Source organism: Aphelocoma coerulescens, chromosome 2, assembly GCF_041296385.1.
Source record: "Aphelocoma coerulescens isolate FSJ_1873_10779 chromosome 2, UR_Acoe_1.0, whole genome shotgun sequence".
NCBI lineage: Eukaryota > Metazoa > Chordata > Aves > Passeriformes > Corvidae > Aphelocoma > Aphelocoma coerulescens.
The window spans coordinates 54,657,367-54,682,098 of record NC_091015.1 but is presented as its reverse complement, the minus strand read 5'-3'; the positions used below and the strand labels follow the sequence as shown (position 1 = coordinate 54,682,098).

Genomic DNA, 24,732 nt, shown 5'->3' with positions numbered 1-24,732 from the left:
CTCTTACTCTTTGCTGGGCCAACCAATTGATGTTGGGAGGGAATCTTTCAACACCTGCTGATGCAACTTGTTTCTATGTCTTATCTGTCATCCTCTGCTTTTCCCTGTGAAGGATCATTACTGACAGCCACTATGCTTTTCCAGCTGAATTATCAAACTCTTAAAGATCAGTTTAGTTTCCCATTTACCCTGGCCATGTCCCTTCTCCTTAGCCCCAGTGAGAAGTTTTGGCTAGGTTACTATTGCACCTGTTGGAAAAAGGGACAGGTATAACTCTAGGGAGCAAGGAAATCATAGAATATGCTGAGTTTGAAGGAACTCACTGAGATCATCAAAGCCCAACTCCTGGCCCTGTACAGGACACCAACAGTCACACCGTGTGCCTGAGGGCATTGTCCAAACGCTTCTTGAACTCTGTCAGGCTCAGTGCTGTGACCACTTCCCTGGGGAGCCTGTTCCAGTGCCCAACCACCCTCTGGGGGAAGAACCTCTTCCTGCTATCCAACCTAAACCTCCCTGCACACAACTTCAGGCTGTTCCCTCAAGTCCTGTCACTGGTCACCACAGAGAATAGTTCAGTGCCTGCCCTGCTGCTTCCCCTTGTGAGGTACTTTTAGAAAACTCTTGGTTTAAAATATGAATTGGGAACTTGAGACCATGTTGTATTTATAGTAAAATCTAACCACATTTTATTCAAAGAATAGTAAGGTAATTTGAAGGAAGATTTGTGCTGCACTGAAGACAACCCCATATGCATTCTAGAACACAGCAGCTGGTTAAGAAAAGTGAAACACATGCAAACAGAATTAAGTGGAAAGTACACCAGTCACTTTGGAAAACAAATTCAAGCACTCCCCAGGCAACAGCATCAACTGTTGCTGGTGCACTTCCTAGACGCCAGCAGTCACCTGTATGGAAAGCAGCTCAATTTTGCTTATTTGCATTTAATTGTAGCTTTCTTTAGGCTTAGTAACATTTTGAAAGCCTCTTAGCCAGGAGGATGACTCTACTAAAACAAAAAAATAACTTTTTCTTTATATACAAACTGACAAGATTGCACAATCAATTAAAAACAGTTTTGAACATTTAATAAAAACTCATCCTAGAAATCCAACTTTTGGTCTTGAGGTCCCCAAACTCTCTTCTTCATCCAAAATCTTCTGAAGGGCTATGTGAAGTGACTTGCCTACTCTTTGTCCTGTCTGCAAAGCAAAGAAAGCAAAACAAACCTGAGACATATGCTTATTAACACGAAGACAACTCTTACGGAACACTTCCTTTTGACAAATGTTTTCCCTTTGATGATTCATATACACCAGCTGGTATCATAAAAATATGCTTTTAATTTAGAAAAATAATGGTGGTGAAAGTTTCATTTTAACTTAATTAAGTTTTGGAAAAATATACCCACAAAAGCAGTGCTCTCATTCATCAGAGAAGCATTCCAGGATCATTAATACCAGATCTGTGCATCGCTGGGTCACTCAGGAATACAAATTAAATTCACATCAGGCACAAGCACACGTTCAAATTAGCCAGCACACAGACTATGAAGCAATATTCTAGCTGCCAGAGGACAAGAGACACCTGACCAGCAAAGCAGCTTACTAACAGAAAGTTCAGTAGACCCTCCTGAATGTGCTCAGAACCAGCAGAATAAACTTAGACCAGCTGAACACCCTGTCCTGTGGCCAGAGAAGCCCAAAATGCACACTGGCTGCACCACCAAATCACTCTGTGGGCAGATCCTTCATATGATGTGCAATTCTGTCCTGTCCAAGGACCTTAAAGGAGTTAAGAGAATGTTTTCTTAACAGGAATGAACTCCAGCAGTGAAAAACCACCAGGATTAGCTCCAGTGCTGACCTCTACTCTTCCCACACGCCCACCTGCACTGTGGAAGCTCCAGGGCAGGGAAACGCTGGGCAACAGCGAAACAAAGACCTTAAGGCAGTGGTGCCCATTGGAGCTTTCACAGGGTCTCTCTAAATGACCTGAAATACTGACTGCAAACAGAGATGAAGAGTTCACCCATCCCTAAAGAGGCAAAGGCAGATTATAATAAAATGAATTTATTGGCTCCTGATCTAAGCAGCAAAACCTAGGCCTGCCACACAGCCAACACAAAACTTGGTTTCACCTCCTGGTGACAATTTCTGAAACCATGCACAAACCTAGATGCACAAACCTGAAAATAAGCTACATTTTTAACTGAAGAGCCAGGTGGCAGAATATGGCCCATGGTACCAAAGGAAATTTGGGAAGAGCTTTGTCTTGGGGTGACGTTATGATGTGTATCCCATATCGCTGCCTATGCCCAGAAATTAATTTTTGTGCCTTTCTGTGCCTCTAAACTGAGCCTGAGAGGGGGAAGGAAAAAACTGAGCAAAACTTTTTCAGGGCAGTTTGCAGCTTGTTCAAGGTCACACAGAGATAGCAGGTTTTTTTTTTTTTCCAGCTGCGGGAGGAGAGCGAGGAAGCACCCGGCTTGCTGCTTTCCAGTCAGCTTTTGGCCAGTTGTTTCAGCTTCTTGCTCTCCGGAGAGAGACTGAGAGTTGGACTTTGTTTTTCCTTCTCTGGAATTCCGGATTTTCTCCCTTTTATACTGGACTGTTTTTTTTCAACCTCAGAGCACATCGGGAGGACTTTCCACCGGGCACAGAGGGCCTGGCCCTGGCCCAAGCCCCAGCGCCGAGGAGACCAAAGGGAGGACTCTTAACACTTTCCCAGGTTTCTTTCCTCCACAGTGAAACATTTTATTATTTAGCCTTATTTTCCTTTTCCCGTGTGTTTGGTAAATAAATAGTTTTATCTTCTTCACTTTCCTTCGAGGAAAATTTATTTTTTCCCGAACCTGGGGGGGGGGAAGGGGTAGTTGTGCCTTCTCTCAGAGGATATATTTCTAAATTTGGCCAAACCGGAACAAGCTTTGATGCAGCAGGGCAGCTGTCAATCCTAGGCACCATGGGTTGTGCTACATAAAGGGGGGCACAAGAACTGTTGCAGCTCTGCACTGGGACAAAGATCACTGCAGCAGTCCAGAGTCACGACGGGTGATATACTTTCTTCTCCTCAAGTGTAGGACAACATCGCTCACCCCAGGTCAAAGTGAGTGGGAACTGTGCAGAACTTTGGTATTGACCCAACACTGCTACCATCTTATTCCTGCTTGCCTCTCTATTGGCTCGGATCATAAACTCAGTAGAAAAAAGCCTAATGCTGGCAGCTCCCCAAAACCTTCCCATGAAACTCCCTTCCTAAGAGATATGTCCTAGAATGTCTGTTCTCTACCAGTCCAGAAAAAGTGAACATCCTCTGACCTGCATTTGGGAATGGAGGTGTCAAACACAGGTTACTCAGCTCCTCCACTGGGCATTCCCAGGCCTTTTTGTTTTTCCTTGATATCCTAATCAGGATGCGGAGTTTAAGGCAGGACCAAACAGATGATCTCTGACCTTACAGAAAACATTTTGGTTTTTTGTGATCAGCTTTATCTCTCACTCCTGCAGGGGAATTAGAGATAACACCTCTCTATCCAGGTAAGGGGGATAAAGAGGCATGTCTGAACATAAATAAAAAGCCCACTGGTACCACTGGGATTAGCACTCTGGACTGACACCATGACGCAGTCAAGTGCCATACACTCAGCTGTAATTCCCACTTGAGACCAACTGTTGTCAAACTTGGCTCCAATTTCAGCATTCCTCACTAGAGCCATGCAGAAATTAGCCTTGTGTCTCTAGGAAACAGAGCCAGCTTCAAGTATCTTAATTTTCATTCTGACTTTCAAGTTCAAAACCCATTTCTGTCTCATGCTCAAGGCCAAACTCAGGCGTGAGAATTTACACTGAAGAACAGATTTAAGAAGAACCTGAAGAAGGGTTTAAAATGGATCTTATATGGATGAGGACAATATCCAGATACTATTATTTTTATGAAGTTGGGACAGATTGTAAACTCAGTAAAGAAGCAAAGAAAAACAGTAAAACGAGAACAGTAAGTTTATCATAAAATGAGTTGTGCTAGAACACCATGCACCAGCAATTCAAAACACCATCTCTACTCTTACAGGGACTTTACCATGTTATAAGTTTTGCTCTTTCAGTCTTTAAAAGAAACAACAGGAGGGAATATGTCCTTTAAAAATACTCTCAAAGTTTATCAGCTTAAGCTTTACTGTCTTACAGCTGTGAAGTATTTGCCTGAAACAAATGTGAGTACCATACATTTCAGGCATCTAAAAGTTTTAGACAGTGTCCATTCACATTAGAATCTGTTTCAAAGAAACTGCCTGTGACCCTCACAAAGTCCCTTGTGCACCAAATCAAAGCACCAAGATGTCTCCTCTAAAAGCCCTTACTGCAGCTTTCCATACACCCAAGTTCCAGTTCATCCAGTATCACCCAAGACAGTCAACTCCTTACCTCCATCATTTCAAAAATACTCTCAGGATCCAGGCTACCTTTCCCCACTTTCTTCATAGAAGTGATGGCACCTTTACTGGTCACAGAAATAAGCAGGCTTGCCAAAGAACAGGCTTCTTCCTGAAGGGTAGCATCCACCACATGCCTATATCCAATCTGCAAGTTAGTAACCAAACAATGCATTAGTTTGCAGTTCTCAAAGTTCCCCCATTAAGAAATTAAACTGAGAGTGGTGGCTTTGTTACTTATCTACAGCCTCCCATCCTAAAATCATGTGGCCTTTGGAAATAGTCAGGACTAACTTGATAGCACAGGATTTTAACAGCCTCTGACCCCAAATTATGTGTACATAAACAACAGAGGTGAGATAAGCATGTCACTATTTCATACTGTTTTCCTCTCTACCATCCTTTCATCTGTATGAAACTCCATATTCACCTTTTCCTGCAACTCTAAGTCTAGACTTTGCTCCTCTCTACCTGAAAATTACACATCCTAAGACTCAGATGAGCCCTCATTTCAGCAATGGCCCCTCTACTATTTATGCAATTTGCTTAAAAGAAATGCCAAGCAAATCCTAAGCAAAGTACCTAAGTAAAAAATACCTAAGCAAATCACTAACACTTGCAATAGAAAATGCAGCACCCATAATATCAACTGTGTTAGCTGTGTGCTACATAAGGAAGACAAAAACCTTTCCTTTGAAAGGAAAGGGATGGTACTGCACCCATGAAAATGGAGTTCTGTCCTCAGCAACAAATACTCAGCATGTAACTCCAGGCAGATCAGACAACCTCCATGCCTGAACACAGTGGCCTCTTGCTTTAACATACTGATGTATCTGCTGCTCTGGATGTTAAGCAAGGAGCAGATGAAAAACAATAAACAACTCCACTGCATGCAAGAAGATGCATTTTAAGACTGCATCAAATAGAAACCCACAAGACAGAGGTACAAAGAAACCCCTTATTCAGTAAAAGTTCTACATAATTAGGAGACCAAAGACAAACAAACATATACATAGTGGACACTGACCATTTCTGTAACACTAATTTTATCTCTAGGGAAAAAATAAATGGCAGGTGAAATTAACTGGAGTCTCTAGGCAGAAAGTCAGAGATTTGTCAGGCTTACTTTGCTTAGTGTGACAATACAGGGCACCTCATCTACACTGAGTCGAATACAATCATAAGGGTCATCAGACAGCTCAATCTCTTTGGTGCCTTCTTCATCCTCCAGAACACGCACTTTGGGTATCCTGTGGAAACAAAAGGTGCAGAGTCATTGCCAGAACACGTAACAATTACAGCTGTTACACAGTCACAACTCCAGGAAGTCCCTGTTCTTCTAAACAAGGCAAAATGTTTAGAACAACAGTACAGAATGTGATCAAAGTATTAACAACTCACTCCCGGAGACTACAAAGGAAATATTTTAAGTGGGAAGATATTTAGGATAAGATCATCATATTTACATCAGTCAAACAGTTAGAATTTGAGTTGTTTTTTACACTACTAAGTGGGGAGAAATTCTTTTGGAATTTGCACAAATCAGTTCTGAACAATTCTTTGCATACCTGCCTGGATGTACAGGAGATAAATTACCAACACTGAATTTGTTCTGTGGTTCCCAACCTTGCAGACAACAGTAAAGTTGTCAGCATTACATCAGTTGCATTGCTTGGCAAAGGTGTGACATCAGTAGCAAATACAAGTAGTAAAGCTGTTCAGGAAAGAATAACACCAACTAAGGAGACTTGGGGTAAAGAGAAAATATGACATTCATAAAATCACTTCTCTAGCAAGATGAGAAGATTGGCAAGATACTCTACTGTTCTAAGGACAGGTATACAAGAGATATATAACTTATCAGGACAAAGCAGTGATGAAAACCCAGGCAGAAATCCAAGAAATGCTTTCTTCTCAGTTGTGAATGATGGGCTCTCTCACAAATGAGCTAGACAGGCTCCTTATCAGTCGTACATACATTGCATTTGTGATAGCCACCTAATGGAAGTTTTGCGGGATGATTTAAGGCAGTTTTCTTAGCATAATGAATAAAGTAATTTAAAACAATTTAGTAGATGGTATTTCAAGCTGCCAAGAATGTCAGCATCTTATACACCCTCATTAATTCAGGTGCCTGCTAGGATGGAGTACTGACTGGTACTGGCATTACTGTCCAGTGAAGCACGCACAGAGCTCACCCACATCTCTCTTTCACACATTTGCACTTGAAAACAAAATATTTCAAGATGTCGCAAGACAGCTAACTTCAGTAACCACGATCTGGTTTTATGTTAGTGCTTTTATGGTAGCATTGTGTTTTATAACTAGACTCTGGAGGTTACATTCTTCTATGCTGTCTGTAACAAATCCCTTCCTTTAAAAGCGGAAGAGATAGGGATTGATTTAATGAACATTTCCCCCCACCAACACAAAGTGATTTTTATTGATCCTTGGATGAGTATTTTAGTTATTTGTGGATAAAAGTCCTAGTGGCAAGTACTTCAAAACAGCTAACCCTGCTCCAGTGACAACAACTTCTCTACAAGCACAGTGACCTGAGTCAACCCAAAACTAACACTTTGAGTAAGCAGAACAATTGTGATGTGCACTTTTTCCTGAAATGAAACTCCAAATGTTTTCCAACTCATTAGAAATGCATCGGAGCCTATTTTCAAGTTCAAAATATTAGAAGTTGATGGAATAAAATCACAAGGTGACTAACCCTTAAGCTACACAAGACAGTGGACAACACTGGACAACAGCCTAGTCAAGCAAGAAGTGTACGTGCCAGAGCAGTGTTTAAAAAACAAACCAAGATTTTAAGAAAATTTGTGAGATTAAGCAATTTTTAACTCCAACCTAAAATAGCTTTGAAACCAGAGAAATGTTTGGTCTGAAAGAAAAAGCTGCCAGAATTAATATCTGAAAAATGCCTGCAAGGAGCTTTTTTGGCCAAGAACAGATGAGAGAGGTGTAAATTAGAACTACTGCAAAGGCAAAAAGATCAGACACAAGCATTGCAGCTGCATAAAAAGGGGGTATATGGACACAAAAATTATGCAAAACCAATGTAGCACAAAGCTTTTCCAGAACACTGTAGATTTCCTCTCCCAGCTTGTAAGATTTATCTTAAGAAATAGCTGTATGTGTTTACTTTGCAACTGTTATTTTTCTATTTTGATTCCTGCAACTAATCAGGGCAGAGATCTGTACAGCAAGACTCAGTCATGTAACAAACAGTGCTCTTTTCTGTGTGTGCAGATCCAGATTTCACAAATGCAAAACCAGTCCCACCCTTGCAAGCAGGCATCAGTTCTGCCTCTACCATGCTGTAGACCTCGGTATCTGCAAGGCTGCTGTGCTATAAACTTTGTAGTTTTTGTAACTTGTCTATTTTCTGCAGCCTCGGCTCCAAGTAGGTACATTCCACAGGACCAAGTTTAATGTCCTGACACAGTAGCTAACAGCATATTTTGCAATATCTACTTCCATCATTAATAAATCCATCCTTAAACATCTGGGAGATATGGGTAAGAAGGAAGTCTGATAATCTGCTATCTTCTGTACATGATCTTGATTGCAGTTTTTAGAACTTGATGAACAGTAGAAAACTGAGAGGAGTAAATGTTCCCCCTAAACCAGTCCTATTGTCATTGTTCCGTGCCTGAAGGGGAGAGTCAGGTCAGGCATTCAAAGGATTTAAATCCCCTAAGTCTTGCACAAAATTCCTTAAGTTGTGATGTTGGATTTACTTAGCTCTAAAGCAAAATTTGTCCAAAGATATTAAAAAAATGCTTAGAGCAAGATTTTAAATTGAAGCTGAAGTTTTCAAATGCCTATCTGAGTATCTAAAATTTTGTAGCTTCAAAGAAACAACAGCAGCTTGAGCTCCCTGCTCTTTGTTCCAAGGCTGCAGTCAAGGCTAGCAAAAATCTGAAAACACTTCGAACAAAAACCTGGTTGTAAACTAAGTAGGGAAAGCAAGTAGAGTCAAAGAGGGACACATGTTGAGCACAGCTCAGAACACTTAATCTGAAGCAACCTTCAAATTGACATCTTGTTTGGAGAATAATATTTTATGGAGAACAAGCAGCCACTCTTCACACAACCTTGTGTCAATCCAAAGAAAAGCCAGTAGCTACCAAGGGCAAGGGAGAGGAAGAGTGAATGAGGACAACAGGTTTTCACTTTGAATTTCACCTCTTGACTTTCTGAGCTTGTATGAGATGAACTGTACTAGCATTCCCTGCTCAAATCAATAAGATAGAGTTTTCAAAGCTAAAAAATCAAGAGGCTCTGCATTGTATCATACTGTATCATTGTATCATACATTTTGATATGATTCCCAACTTCAACAAGACTTGTGGAGTTTGCCTGCAGTTTAAAGATTATATAAAGGACACAGTGGTCAGAATAATAAAAATAAATAGGAAACATTAAAATAATTGCACCCTCCATTATGTTGTCCACGTTCCCAGAGCAACAGATTTTCTTTTATTCACTTATTTAATTCATTACTTTTTATCTTCTCTCTTTATTCTGGTTAAAATAACAAAAAATACTTAGTTATCGTATAAATAAAGTATGAGCCTTGGATCTGCAGGACAACTCACATGGTAGTAACTGTTTTAACTATATGATTTTGGATCTTGGCAACTCACCCAGAGAAACACAGGCATTTCTTCTTTTTAGTGTACTGCCAACTCCTTTGTGAGCCATTACATTTCTGGAAGTATTTCTTAATGTTATAAAAACAATCTACTGTTAAAAGTTACTGCTGAGAACTTGATTAACACGAGAAATTTCTCAGCAACATATACAACTTCTAGTCTCAGACAGATTCTCCCCTTATCCCTTTTAAAGGATTTATAACCTGATACACTGCCTGTCTTCAAAAGCATATTTTCCTCTTCTTCTTGTGTGTACTTTTCCAGATCTAGTACTGTGCCTTGACTCCCTGATAAATAAGCCAGAACTACACTAGTGACTTTAGCAGATCTCTAATTTAATGCTGAAAACCAATTTGAGATCCACTTTTAAAAAATTTATGCTTGTAGGAGTCTAGGTTTTGCACCTCTACCAGCTGTTTTTGCCATGTAAGTTTTTTAGCAAAGCCATTCACTAGGTTGTTTTTCTCAAGGGTGCTACAAACTCTGTACTCCCTTTCACCTACAGATAAAGAAGATAAAACAATAGAAAAAATAGCAGTGAATCTTATTAAAAACACACACAGAAGACTTGCATCATTCATTCTACTAGATTTTATTTTTCCATTCTTTGAATTAAAATGCACGGGACAAAGTTCTTTTAAAGACACATTGCTTCCCCCTCCCCACAATCTCTCACTACCCCGTTTTTCCTCTTGGTTTTGAAAAGAACTCTAGGCTGACAGTTAATGAGAACAAAATCAAAAGTAGAAAATCAGGGCTAGTTACAAATCAGTAGTCACACTGACAGAGGGCTTCTTATTCAGGAACATCACGTATCAGTAAACACTTCTTATTTCAAACCCACAAGGCATCAACACCAAGGCCTTCAACTACTTGCAACAAAGCCATATGGTCAAGACTATTTTTTCTGGATCTGGCTACAACAAAAGTTATATTGTGAGCATGATTGTGCATAACATGCAATATGACATCTGATTATTAGAAACTGATATAAAATAACATTAGTTCATGTTACTTGCATGCAAATGTTACTTGAATGCAAGCTGTCTTGGGTACTTCTTATTTAAATAATTAAGCATTAGAACTGCTGTGCTCACAGAGAGTACTTCTCTTCCACTTCCCATGCCACTTCCACCCACATGAAATGAGATCTGTGCTTTACCTTGTGTTAAAGAGAGCTGCCTTCACTGCGATAGAGATTGCATCAAAGATGTTCCCACCACATTCCAATAACTGTGGAGGAAAAGAAGAATCTCTTTAAAAGAAAATCAGGCTAGTGCCTTTAAATGAAGCCTTTATTTTATTTAAAGCTACTTGAAAAGGAAGAAAATTAATTACCAGAACAGGTTTTTAAAAAACAAAGTTGTCTTTAAAGCCTATCTATGAAAAGAAACAGATAGGAAATTAAGATTTCAGCTAACTGTATTATACATGCAAAATAGAAGAGTTAATGCACTTCATAATAAAATTAATGATAAAATTTAATAATAGAAGCTGAAATGAAACCACCACTGTTCTTAATCTTCTTGTGCTAAGGTTCTGAACTAGACTATGACCGGAATACTCTTTATAAACTCACCACATTAATTCTTTAGTGTTAAATCAAGGCAATCAATTTTCTGTATTTTATTTCAAAGAGGAGCCTTTTTTTAAATATCAGCCAGACAAAACCAACAAGGAGAATTGCTTTCACAGAAGAAACACACACTGTCACCAAGAACATGGTATGGAAAGCTACTTATATAAGGCAGAGTTATGAAGGCACATCATGATTTATTCTCTTTATGGGAAAGAGTCGTTGTCAGGTTTGTCTCGTAGCCGAAAGTGATCTAAGGAAATCCTGATATCAAAGTCTATTTCAAATGAGCATTATGAACAAGTGAAGTGTGTGGAGGGAGCCTAGCTCAGCCTCTTCCCATGAAGACTGGGAGAACAACAGTCAAAGGGGAAAGCAGCACTGCATACAAGGTAAAAAGGGAGGGCTCCCATAACCACTAATACCTCCTGCAGGCTGCCAGACAATCAGAGATGTGTCTGTCCATTGCCTACTGTCACTTCTCTGACAAGCTCAGCTCTCAGCTGCCAGTATTATTTCCTGAGAACACACACAAACAGAGCAAGCATTTGGAACTACTTCAGCAAGAATACATGGATGCTTCTCTGTCACATCAATCTATGCTGCATGGTGAGAGCAAAACAAGTTTTGCAATCCTGATTGCATTGACTGTTCTTCAAAATCTATTTAAAAATGAGATAAACTCCTGTACGGGGAGAAAATCATAAACAAGATATTCTGCAAAGACAGTTTCTTTTCATGAAGACAGACTGAATAGTGTAAAAAGAATGACAAAAAGTTGGGATAGAAAGCTAAATACAAAGGTGATCTGATTATTTCTTTGCAAACAGCTGCTGGATACAGAGAGGTTAACTTGCCCCTTTCAGTCATTATTGGATTTTACTTGATAACACAATAAGCCCCACAATATCTTTGTTATTAAAACACAATAACGGGATGTGCCTGCACTGTTGCTAGGCTTGTGTTCAGACTGATGTTCTAAAGCCTCTTCTGTACTACAGTGGCTCCTGGAGGCAAGGAACACAGCCTGCACGGAGCATGGTGCAACAATTCCTCTGCAAAGAAAAGAACGCTTTTCTCAGCTGAAGCACCTTGTACTGATATCTTCCCCAGTTATTTATTTATTTTCAGGACTAAGAAAGTCTGCAACTCTGAGTTATGGGAAGCAGAGGAGTCTTCATTGCTTTTAATTTACTGATATGCAAGTGAAAAAGTTATTGGAAAGAAAGGGTAACACATTGTAGACCTCACCTTACCCAGAGAAGCTTTTCCTCCAAAAGTAGAGATTCCTAACTTCTTTTTTTATCAGACTGGGGCAGGGTGGAATAGAAAACATGAGGAAATCCTGCAAGGTGCTCAGTAGTGAACTGCAAAAATTTCAAGAGAACCTAACACACCCTGTCCTTCTGATACACAATCTACTGTGACTGGGTAGAGAATGATAAGAGATTGCACACTTTGATTCTACTTGCTTGGCACAGCAGGCTGCTGGGGCAAACCATGTGGAGAAAGCTATACATATATATAAAAACCCACTCAAAAATGCTTAAAAGCTTATTTCTGACATCAATGGCTTGCTTAGAAAGAAATTGAGGGAAACACAGAGAAGGTGAGAACAGGCTTTTGTGGTACTCCATAAGGCACTATTTGGAAGTGGAATGCCTTCCATTAAGAAAGAATGCATATACTTTGAAAGGTCACAGTATATATTCTTGACCTTTGACACATATATCTCAAGTTGTCCGTATGTCTGCATCTTTGTGGTGTGCATGGTTGAAGTTACTTTTTCTCCTTGTCTGACTGTACAGGATTATAGCCCGTCCCAAGTACACTGACCACTGGAAAATATTTGAGAGATGTTTTTAATCGATAAAGCTGCATGATTCTGCAAAACAAACTGTTTTCTCTTTTGAGGCTGCACATGTCAAATTCTATTTACACAAAGGAGCTGAATATAGATGTTTCAATCGAAGTACACATGGCTAAATTATATAGTAATGGAGTATTTCCAGGCTCATAACATTCTTTCTGGATCTTTGTCTTTTGGAATGAGAGATTTCCAAACAAGTACCTTCACACCTGACCACAAGGTACCAGTATTTTCAGCCTCACAACAGATATAAGGCTTATTTTCCCTCCAACTTAACTATGCAACACAAACATCAGTGTAAACAATTTCCAGGAATTCTGAAGGAAAATATCACCCAAAGGACTCTCTATGAGTGTCTTTATACTCAGAATCTGTCCCCCTCCGAACACAAATAATATGAGTTGCTCCTTATATTAGCCCAGATGTCATCCTTCCACCACACCCCACTAAAAGTATAATTCTGTAAGAATGATTCAGCAACAGCAGCTTCAGGAAAATCTGTAGGTGTCAAGCACCTACATTAAGTATACAGTATCACATGCAATATACATGTCTACTATTTAGAAAAGGAAACGTTACAAATGCATCAAAAATGTGAAAATACAGAGGCCTGAGGTGGAAAAAAAAAGTTGGGGGTGGAACAGAGTAAGAGACAAATGTTAACAGTATCTTGTTTTAACTCTACCAACAGCTCTTCAATGGCTCACACACAAAACTGCTGCAGAATATAACATTAAGAAGACTCATCAAGTTTAGAGTTGTAATTATGAACCTGCAACAGATTCTTTATTGGCACTGTAAAAAGGGCTAAATGTAAAACTCCTCACATAACATAGGCCCTGATGTTCATAATTCTGATACAACTAGTAGCATGAAAACACCAAAGCTGTTCTTCTCTGTAGCTGTGGACAATCAACAGATCTGTCCAGGAACAATCAGATAATGACCAGCTACATCTCAAACAAAAGCTATACAGAACAGTGTACATGTGTATATATATACACACAGGAGCAGACAGCTTTATGAAAGTCTTTGTTTACGCAACGCCTATGCAATGTTCAGCAGCATGTTGCTTAAATAAGCACAGCATTTAATATTCTGTACCTCTGCTTGTAATTACCCAGTAACTAAAGGCCCCAGTGTGATTTCTCAGAACTAACACTTCATTCTGCATTAAACCACGCCAAGCTGCAATAAGCCAGTGACTTGGGCTGTTAAAGCACTCAGCAGAGGTACATATTCCATCATTCTGTAGGTGGACTCTCGTGGCATGTACCGTATCTACCATAATCAGGTTAATGCTACTGCTTTTTAAACACTTAGTGAACTAATTTTCCCATTTATTTAGTCTAAATGTTCCTGTTTTGTTCAACAAAACCCTGTATTTAATTTTCTGGCCATACACCTTAACATTTTGCACATTATTTCACAGACACTAATGGATCCCTGTAAGATCCCTTAACATATTTTCACTTCCACATTTGACAAACAGAAACTCAACTTTGGACCAATAAGAATTGGAAATAACATTCAGGAGAGTCTGACTTGCAGACTTCTAAAAGTCCCATGACAGAGTGCTTTAAATGCAGGATATTTTGGAAATTGAGTTGCTGCATGCATCAGATTTGTATGCATAAAATTCAGTTTCCATTATTGTCATGGGAACAAATACTCAGTTTATCTTCTACGTTCAATACATATATACAACTTTCATCAAAAAGCACCTAGGTTAAACCCAGCTTTTGCCAGAAAAGCTTCTATTTTACTTTACTGAATTAGTAGTGATAAGAGTGCAAAGAAGCAAACAGGATGAGCAGTTCTGTTAGGGCTAACATCCAGCCATGATAACTTACATTCATTAGAACAATATATTTGCTGTTACATTTAGCTTAGAAGAGAAGTTTACCCTTCTTCAGTGGCAATTTCCTGGTCAATGTAAGATCATTGATTTTTATCTGAGCGAGATTTGGAGTATTCAATGTTTTTTTAGTTCTGCAGTGGAACAGCAGCATCAAGAAGAGTAGAAGAAGGGCAAACTGAAATTAGTGATTAACTGCTGTAAGTAGGTTCACAAGAAAACGGCCATCCATGCTGTAATACATTACATCACATTATGAGAAGCCTTTTTTCACATAAGAAAATACACAAGATTATGCTAAGTCAGTCTCTGCCTTAGAAAAATTTTGTCGAATCTTAGTTTTCATTTCTGTACTTACCAATACATCCACATAGAGAACCCAGCAGTGCTCTTTGGGATTAATACAAAGGGATTTCAAGTCTACACTGTTCTCGCAGCTGAATACTCTGTACAGCGTATTTGCTATATCTGTGCCAAGTTCTTCTCCTCCCCGGCCTTCCAACTCAGGAGAGTTTGAAGAACTAGATAAAGAAAGAAAAGAATAACTTCACTTCTGAAGCAAGCAAACACCCAAAGAACATTTCTTAAATATAAAGCATTGAAAGTATCTAAGGATTTATTTGTACAAGAATAGGCATCCTATCTGAAAAGGAATTATTTCCATTTTGCATAAGAGAAGGTTTTGGTGCAGATAATATACTGACATTTTGTCACAAATACTAATACTAACTAAATCCCACCACTATCTTCAGTTCCCAAGTTATAACTGAAGTATAATTTGCTGAATTTTCTCAGAGATTATTTCTTAAGCGCTGTCACCTTCTATCATGTCAACCCTTTAAAAAAAAGTGAGACATTTGTACTTAAGTTCACAACAGCTAACAAGGCAGCCTAGTAAGAGCTGAATGTTAAATTATTAAAAGAGTGGCTAAGAAGAGAAAGATATAGTGATATGACAAATAGAACACTAATTTCTTATAAGTAACATGACTGCCTGACCTTAATTGGTAATTTCTTTACTGATTGTATTGTCTACTATCAAGCCCCTCATACAAAGCAGGTCATTACTTTCAGCAGCTTATGGAGAACAGCAACTAAACAACATATTTTCCTGAAGGGATCTGACAGAGTGTGTGCTCTTCACTTCTCTGATTCCAACATAACAAACTTTATTTATGAGCAGTCATGCAAGAAAGTTCTTGGATGTTGGGGCCTGGTATGTAGCTAAGAACAAACTTCTAACAATAAAAGAAAACAGGCCTACAAAAAAAACCCCAACCAACCAACCAACCAAAAGCCAAACTAAACTAACCAACCAAAAAAAAAAAAATCCAAACCAAGCAAAAAAGGCCTTGCCTCCAAAGAACAATAAAGTAGCGCAGAAATGTCTAGAGATGCATATATGGCAAAATAATGAACAAAGACTCCAAACCCAACCTCTAGTTTATACAGAGGGCAAGAATATTCTCAAGCAGTGGACCTGTAGCACCATTGCAAACCTTGTTTTAAAATAAACCAGTCAGACCTCCACCAAATTAATTTCTCATTGCAGAACATATCAAAGGAAGTGGTTCCACAGAAGCAGTCTTGATCTGCTCAAAATCTGTAATGGCAAAGCCCCACATTCTCCTGGCAGGGCACCTCACAGGGCTAACTTCTCATGTATGTTCTGTATCTATATGATGATACAAAACCTTTGCACACCAGGAATACAAAAATACAGCAGAAAATTAAGTCTTGGAATACAATCACTTCACCTTTAAAAAAAAAACCCAAACGGCTAAAGATTCACTTTATCAAGGCATGACTTAAACCATCAAGTGAGCTGTACCAACAGTACTGCAGAACCTATAACCTTACATATAATTACCTACTATTATCCTTACTTCACAGTAATTATTCCAACTTGTTGTTTTGCAGAGTTGATGAAAACTCAGAATGCAAGGAAGAACTACTGGATTTTATAGAAGTCATTTGCTGCTACTATTAACAGACAGCACTATACAGGCTTAAAAATACAAAGAAACATTACTGCCAATTAAGCACTGATCTGTGCTTCTAAACTATATTTGCCACATGAATAAGCACTGCAAGTGTGACACACAATATTATTCAGGGTTATTATACAACAATTTTATGAGATAGGATCTTATCTAAGTATAACTCAGTACTGAGTCAGGTCCTCAGGTTGTATTAAACAAGCACTTATCCATAGAAGCAGCTTTTATGCAAGTTAACAAGATTATTCTGTTTAAAGCATGCTATGCAAGCATTATGATCTCTGTGGTAAGTTGAAAGAGTTATGCAAACTTCAATCTATGCCTCATTATTATTTCTAAACACAAAGTTTTAGCAAATGTTGTATTTTTTGATTACAAGTGGATGCTTTGTTTGACAGTGACAGAAAGAACCTTAGACTCAATTGGAATATCACTGTACATTTCACTGCATCTTAATTCCATTATTATTTTAACACTTCATCTCCTTGCAATCAAAGTGAAATAAAGAAGTAAGGTCAGCAGGATATTATTATAATAACTATTTGGTAAATACTGCCACCTAATGCCTACAGACTATTGCAGTAACTTACACTGGGCAAAATTTGGAAGGGGGTTGTCTTAACAGACTAGAAAGAAAATGCCAAAAGTCTTGGCTTATGGAGCATAGAAAGGACTTAGTAGTGGTACAAAATTTCTACTCCCAAGCAAGATGTAACTTTCAAGATTATCAAAATCATTTCAGTGTCACAGTGCCTAACAGACTAAGATTCCTCCTAGAGTATAACAATGCTTCTACCACAGATCTCTACTGAATTTCAAAACTCTTCCTGTTACCAGTCAAAATCCTCCTGTTGCAACAGCTAAGTATTTCCCACCTATTGCTCAGGCCATTAATAATACTGTAATCTACAGAAGGCCAGACCTGGACAAATATATTCCTTGCTTCCCTAATTCCACAAACAAAATCTGATGCATTCAAGGAATTCAGATGTCTGCTTTTCTTGTTGTTCCTATTTCTTACAGTTTGAAAATGGTAAATCAGGTCAGCCACAAAACTCAAATGTGAGAAAAGCAGACACAGCAGTCTTTCAACATCAAGAGCCAGGATGAATATCTTCTCCAGTGATGACAGGCAGTAAGAATACCACACAGGACACAGACTTGTTTTATGATAATTATTTTCTAGGATCACAAATCAGTGCCCCAAAAATCATCCCTTCCAGAGACTCGCACTAAAGTCTGTCTCGAAATGGGACTAAGTGTGCTCCTCGGATTTTAGGTAAAGGACTCAGAGCAGAATAAAGAGAAATGGAAGTCTGGAGCAGAGATGATCCAGCAAGTGATTATTTTCATCAGTAAAAGAAACCATGAAAGTTTTGGGAAATAAGCATTTTAAGACAGTAATCACTGCAGTCCGAGTTTTCATTATTAGCTTCAACAATATAAAAGCCAAGTAGAACACACAGGAACTTCACCAGGAGATGCAGGGTATCAAACTACACTCAGTTACTACCACCCAGTGGCAGTCTGGAAAAGCATCAGGGTGCTGACAGCAGCTCGACAGAAAGCAAGCTGCCTCCACTTCACTTTTTGTCTTTTGCATCTTTCTTGAGGCTAAAGGACACCTTTCCCTGTGCCACAAGCATGTGAGAAATTACTACACTTCTCTAAAGTTCAGGCTTTTGGCGCCTGTTGTCACAGAAATCAAAGATTACCTACATCTGAACTGACAAGATCCATCTCCCACAATATCGATGCACTTCTCCCTCCCATCTCATGGAGCAGAGATTAACTGAAAATACAACCTAACATTAATCTAATGAGTTGAAGTTTTTCTGATATCTATTTCCCACACAAGAAGAGTCACAGAATTGCCACATGTCCACAGACCACTTTTTTCAGGAAGGAAATGTCCCTGCTGTCAGTGAACTTTCTTCATATAGAAACAACCAGAAAAAAACCCCAAAACAATAAACATGTACCATTTAACTCACTCCATACATGAATTTTAACAGTAGGACCACATTCAAGATCATCTTCCCATCTGATATTTTTTGAACAGCAACCATAAACAACTAATTCACAGGTGAGTGCTTTCCTTTAAGGCGTACATTTCCACAGTTAACTAGAACATAGTGATGTACAGAGGCAGTCTCAGATAAGGCTGCATAATGTGACACACCAATGTTAAGGCAGATATAGACAATTAGGTCAGAAAGACTATCAGATATACACTTAGTACCTCTCATACATTAGCTTTAACAATGGTATATTGGTTTAATGTCAGAGCAGCAACATTTTTTTTGTTTTTAATAAAAAGAAAAGGAGATGTCACATGCAAAACAGCCAAGTTGACAATGACAAGGCTTTTATGAGAGATCCCCAAAGCCCTTTATGTCATAAAGAACAGTTTTGGGGAAGTCTGCAAGACTTGGATACTGTAGTCTCAGGCTGCAGACAGTCTAGTCTAACACTGAGATGTCACTGTGCTATCTCAGACCAACCTGAAAACAAGAGTTCTCAGTTTTCTTCTAGCTTCCTCTGTAATTCAACCACTATGAAGACTGTAAGGATAAACAACAGTCCATTTGTAGCAAAATGCAAGAAGTCTGATTAAAAACAAACATCCTTTTAGTTAATGAAAGATGGATTCACTGATAAATATATAACTAAAATTTCTAATTAGTTTTTGCATCTGAAGTTTACACTGGGGATTTTTCTTTTTTTAAATGAAAAAAAAGTTTTGTACAAAACACATTTCAGTCTTTTTCCACTGCTTTCACAGACAAAGTAAGCAAACCTTTAAGTACAGCTAAAGCACAGTCTGTATTGGTCGATTCTTTTCTTCCAACTTGCTTCTTTTGAAAGAGATTTTCTCTATTTTATCATGGAAAAAACCAACAGCTGACATTTTAGTCATGAAGTCAGGTTACATGCACATGTACTCAAACCATTATTCTCTTCTCTGCAGTGATGCTATGCAATTTGGGATTGTTTAATTTCACTTGTTTTCGTTTTCATTCTTTAACTCCTACTGATTTGCTTCTTTTGGGTTTGCAGGACCAGCCAAAAATTTCTCAACATTTACTGCTACTGAAACAGTAAAAGAACTTGTTTCTATTACTCAAACCCCTAGAGGAGGTTAGTGAATGAAGGCATAAACTTCTGAATAATGGCAAGACCTGATTAGCCATTTATTCCAAATATTAGATCTATTTCATTCTTCTCTAGTATACTAACCAGTCAACAAAAAATTCCAGGTAACCTTCATCTGGTTTCTCCAACTTCGGTGTCCCCATTTCAGCTTTTATGCCTACCAAGATATCAGTTTCTCCCTATTAAAACAAAAGCATATCACACAACTGGAATTATGATTACAGAACTACTTGTTTAATTTAAATGTCTCTGACAAGCTGACATTTCCACCTTTCAGTTATCAGATCATTCTATCAGAGTAAACTTAAAATAACATTTTTTTAAAGAACAAAAGGCTTTAGAAGGACAATATTAAGCCTAAGAAGATTCTTCAAATAATTACTGTACATATTACCTTTCTCTAGGTTAAAAAGACAGTCTTAATATCCAAGACTACTTCTGTCATTTTGGTTCTGTAAACAACTCCTTCTGCAGAACCTTCATAATAGTGCACAGTACATTTATCTTCTTCACACTCAACACATGTCAGAAGTAGTTTTGCTTCACTCTAAAGGAATAGAAATTTTTGCCCCCACCCCCAGGGATTAGGCACAACAGTAACTTCAGTTTTCAAGATTAAAGGCTAGATTAGTTCAGACTGAAGGCTGTCCAGGCACTTCACATTAAATCCAGCTCAAGCCAGACTGAACTAATTATGTACCCTGTCATTATTTCCATATCCCATAGTTTTAGTTACTGCTATACACACACGCCATTATACACAAAAACCCATCTACAAATAGCATCACCTTAACTAGTCATATGAACAAGAAATTTTATCAGCAAGGTACCAAATCCCTAAGAAATTTACCTACCAGCTTTACTCTTGCAGATCCACTTGTGTTTGATACAACATCTGTTTCTACTTCTGCACATCTGTAGTCTTCACAACCTCGACCATCTACACGAAGATCCTCCTAAGTATGACAATCAATATACTGCACTTAAGGGAATCAATAATGAAAAGTAAAAAAAAAACCCAACAAAACAAACCAAACAACCCAAAAAAACTAAACAACCACAAAAACCCAACAACCCCCCCCAAACCCTGTGACTTTGAACTTTCCGTCTCCTATACCAAACAGCAGTAAAGAGGATAGAAAAGCAACAGCTTGTAGTTTCATCATGCAGCACAAAAGAACCAACTGTACTTTTTCTTTTATATCTCGTTTATGTGGAGCTTGCAACAAACAATCTGCAGGCAGACATGAACTGCACAAAGTCCCTCCAATACCCAAAAGAAAGCTTCAGATTCCAAAACTGTAAAGGTTGTGGCCTTAAATAGTACTTTACCTAACACAACCCAGCTCTTTGCTGGGACAGGCAAGTTCTGTACTTTTACATCACTAGTTAGGACACCAGCAGACAAAAATAATATACCAGCCTTCCAAATGCCTTCATCCACTTGTATTTCAAAAACGGGTATTAGGCATCCTCTGATACTATACAGCTTATTCCCATAAAACCAGGCTGTTTTTCAGTAAAATTCAGTAAAAATACAGCTCTGTTATCTTTGGGGCTTCTCCCCAGACATCCTTTACTCTTCTTCCTTGGTCCACTCACGTTCCTTTGCTAAGTGACAGGCTAAAACTCTATCCAACGGCAATAACTTGAGAAAGAGCCAGGGAAGAGGTGGAAAGAGCAAAGGAAGATGAGCAAATGGGGACAGAAGAAGTATATTAAGCTATTAGAGAGCATCCAAAGGAGGGCAAGGAAGGTGGTGAAGGGCCTTGAGGGGAAGTCGTTTGAGGAGCTGCTGAGGTCACTTGGTCTGCTCAGCCTGGAGGAGACGGAGGGGAGACCTCACTGCAGTTACAACTTCCTCCTGAGGGGAAGAGGAGGGACAGGCAGTGATGATCTCTTCTCTGTGGTGACCAGTGACAGGACACAAAAAAATTGGCCGGAAGTTGTGTCAGGGAGGTTTAGGTTGGATATCAGGAAAAGGTTTTAGACCCAGGGGGTGGCTGGGCACTGGAACAGGCTCCCCAGGGAAGTGGTCACAGCACTGAGCCTGACAGAGTTCGAGAAGCGTTTGGACAATGCTCAAAAGCACATGGTATGATTCTTAGGGCAGGCCTGTGCAATGCTGGGAGCTAGATTTGATGATCCTTGTTGGTCCCTTCCAACTCAGCTTATTCTATGATTCTGTGCAAACAAATCCACGTCCTGCTCTCAGCCTGCTTCCCGTTCCGATGCTCAGTGTGCTCCGATGATTACTACTCCAGAGGCTCGCCCCCCGCCACAACGGTGGAGGGCTCCCTCCCTCCTTCCTTCCTTCCTTCCTATCCCCCTCCTCCCCAGCCTAACTCGCTCCCCTCCGCCCGGCGCCCACCCCGGTACCTGCACGCCGTGCACGATGTAGAACTTCTCCGCCTCGCTCAGCACCACGGACGCCATTCCCGCCACCTCCCGCCCGCACCTGCGCAGTGCCACGCTTCCTCCCTGCCTTCCTGCCTTCCATCCGCCCGCCCGCGGCGGGAACGCTGCCGCTATCCATAGCTGGTGTCCCACCCGCCCAGCCGGCACCGACACCGGCACCTCACAGCGGGGGCTCCCCCTTCCTGCCGGCAAAGCGGGGGGTGCAGCCGGGAAGCCACAGAAGCCTTCCACATGGAGTAGACGCAGCGCTCTGGACGCGGTACCCACTAGGCAGCCCGCATCCCGGAAAACGTCCGGTCCATGAAGCTGGCCCTCGTGGTAAACCCAGAACACCCGCTCTCTGTCTGCCCTCTGCCAAGAGCTCCTGAAGGAGGCTGTGGAAATATCCCAGTGCTCAGAACGGGATCGCGTAGTCAGAGTCCTCTGCGTTTCTTCATTTTTCTTGCGGAGTTTTTACCTCAGAAACGTCCAAGCGAGGTGTGGTGCGCGGGGAAGGCTGGTGCGGCAGCAGGGAAGAAACCAAATGCTTTCCTTAGGAGATTCTGTTCGTCCTGTGCCAGATATCGCTGGGAAGGTGGCATGGGAAATGTAATTAAAAGCTCGCACTATTATATCAAAACAATAATTAAGGGTTGGGGTTTTTTTGACAGCCTTAATTGAAAGTTGCATAACAGTCATTAATGTAAGTTTGCACACCTTTTTGCACAACTCCTGTGTATCATTTTCACAGTATTTTAAAAGATGCTGTCTGACTTCACACTGATGCTTGTTTGGATAAAAATGAGCCATGGCTCCGAAGAGTTACACAGCACAGTGTTGGAGTTCATCCAGTTTTCCAGAACTCCTTGTTCAATCAAGTGTACAGAGCATTCCTGGCTGTGCCTACTTGAGCAAGTGGCATGATGCAGTGGGAGCAAACCTCAAGAGCAATGGATGGTTTTGGAGGTTTTAGGTTGGTCTGGTCCCATTGGCAGGCTGCTTATCCATGAGCAGTTGGGGCATAGCCGATGCATTTCTGGGACTCTTCTCATGGCTTACCTGCATCCAAAAGGAATCAAGTTTCTGCACTCTAGAGTTGTTGCATGGGCATTGCTTACTGCTTCTTGGTGGGGAGAGCCAGCAGTGGAGCCTGACAGAGCTGGGAGCCAAGGCTTGGATAGCCTGTCCTCCCTGCTCACCCTAGGGAGGTGAACAAGGCCAGGTTTTCTTCCTGGGCCAGGGGAGTGCCAGACAAAGGCAGTGCCTATGCATGAAAGGGCCCTGGTTTGTATATTCTCTCTAAAATAGCATCTGCCAGTGCTGCTGTCCAGCACAGATTGACCCTTCATTTGACTTGCAGTGTGATACTTGCGTCATCACATTCCACAGTGTGAACCAAACAAGAAGTAAGAAGAAATCAAAAACTCCTTGAAAAAGCAAGTGAATTTGATCTGAAACACAGTGTTAATGCAGATGCACCCTATGATTTCCACTGAGAGCACAGGGAGATGACATTCTGGCTCTCATCTCAGCTCCTGCCTCTCATGGCTTAGCCCACAGCAGCTAACAGTTCCAACTGCCAGAAGAGAGTGATTTGTTAATTTTTTTCCCCACCTCTGCCATCCCAGCTTGGAATCTACCTGATGTTAGTCAAATTCTTGCACAGTTCAGAGGCTCAGCTAGCAAATCTTGTTCACATGCAAACGGCAGTTTTTCAAAGGTGGGAGGAGTCCAGGTCTGGCTTGTTTCTCCTCAGGCAGGACAGAAGGCATCCTCCTGCCCTAAAGAGCACTTCTGAGCACATTCAAATTCCAGCACAAGGCAGTAGTGAAGCTTATCATGCAAAAAAGGATGTCATTTGTTTCTTGGGTTTGTTCGGGTTTTTATGTTGGAGTTTTTTTTAACAAAGGCAAACCCTTAACTTTCCTCTAACTTCATTGTGGTAAATTCATGACACGTGTTGGCTCAAATAAAGCCAGCCTGAGGGAAGCCCCTGAAACGTGAACATTTGCAGTGCATGATTAATACCTGGCAAGACCACAAAGGCTGGAAGCAGTGGCTTGACACGGAGAGTGTCAAGCAAACTCAGCCCTTGCTCTGGCTCCAGCCATGACACCTGCAGTGGAGCGCTGTCACAGAACCACAGTCACAGAACGGGTAGGGTTGGAAGGGACCACAGTGGGTCATCTGGTCCAACCTCCCTGCTCAAGCAGGGCCATCCTAGAGGACATAGCACAGGATTGTGTCCTGACAGTTCTTGAATATGTCCAGTGAGGGAGAGTCCACAACCTGTTCCAGTGCATGGTCACCCACACAGTAAAGAAGTTCTTCCTCGTGTTCAGGTGGAACTTTCTGTGCATCAGTTTCTGTCCACTGCCTCACATCCTAGTGCTTGGTACCACCGAGAGGAACCTGGCTCCATCTCTTCCCCCCCCACCCTCCCCACTTAAGACATTTATACACATTAATGAGGTCCCCTCTCAGTAGTCTCTTCTCGAGGCTGAACAGGCCCAAGTCCCTCAGCCTTTCTTCCTAAGAATGATACTCCAGTCCCCCAGACATCCCCTCTGCTCTACGCTGTACGGCTCCTCCTTGGGTGCCAAAAGATTTTGGAACCTGCAAACCAGAACCACCCTGAACCTGGCTGGGGCTCAGAGATAACCGACGAGGCAGAACCATCCGTTCCCGTGTCAAAACAAAATAGTGGGGTTTTTTCCTCACAAAACCCGTATTCCCCCACCCCCCAGGCACCCGCACGCCCGGGCCGTTAAAG

At 40.5% G+C, this 24,732-nt stretch overlaps 1 protein-coding gene across 1 annotated transcript; it reads right to left on the bottom strand.

The window, feature by feature from the left end:
- Positions 1-729: 729 nt before the first annotated feature.
- On the bottom strand, positions 730-23,919 carry EXOSC7 (exosome component 7). The gene is given in 9 exon segments (XM_069007535.1): positions 730-1,202; positions 4,425-4,580; positions 5,559-5,682; positions 10,265-10,335; positions 14,765-14,927; positions 19,647-19,741; positions 20,417-20,518; positions 21,942-22,013; positions 22,015-23,919. Coding segments are annotated over 9 exon segments (972 nt in total). The 5' UTR covers positions 22,099-23,919; the 3' UTR covers positions 730-1,097.
- Between the last annotated feature and the right edge of the window lie 813 nt (positions 23,920-24,732).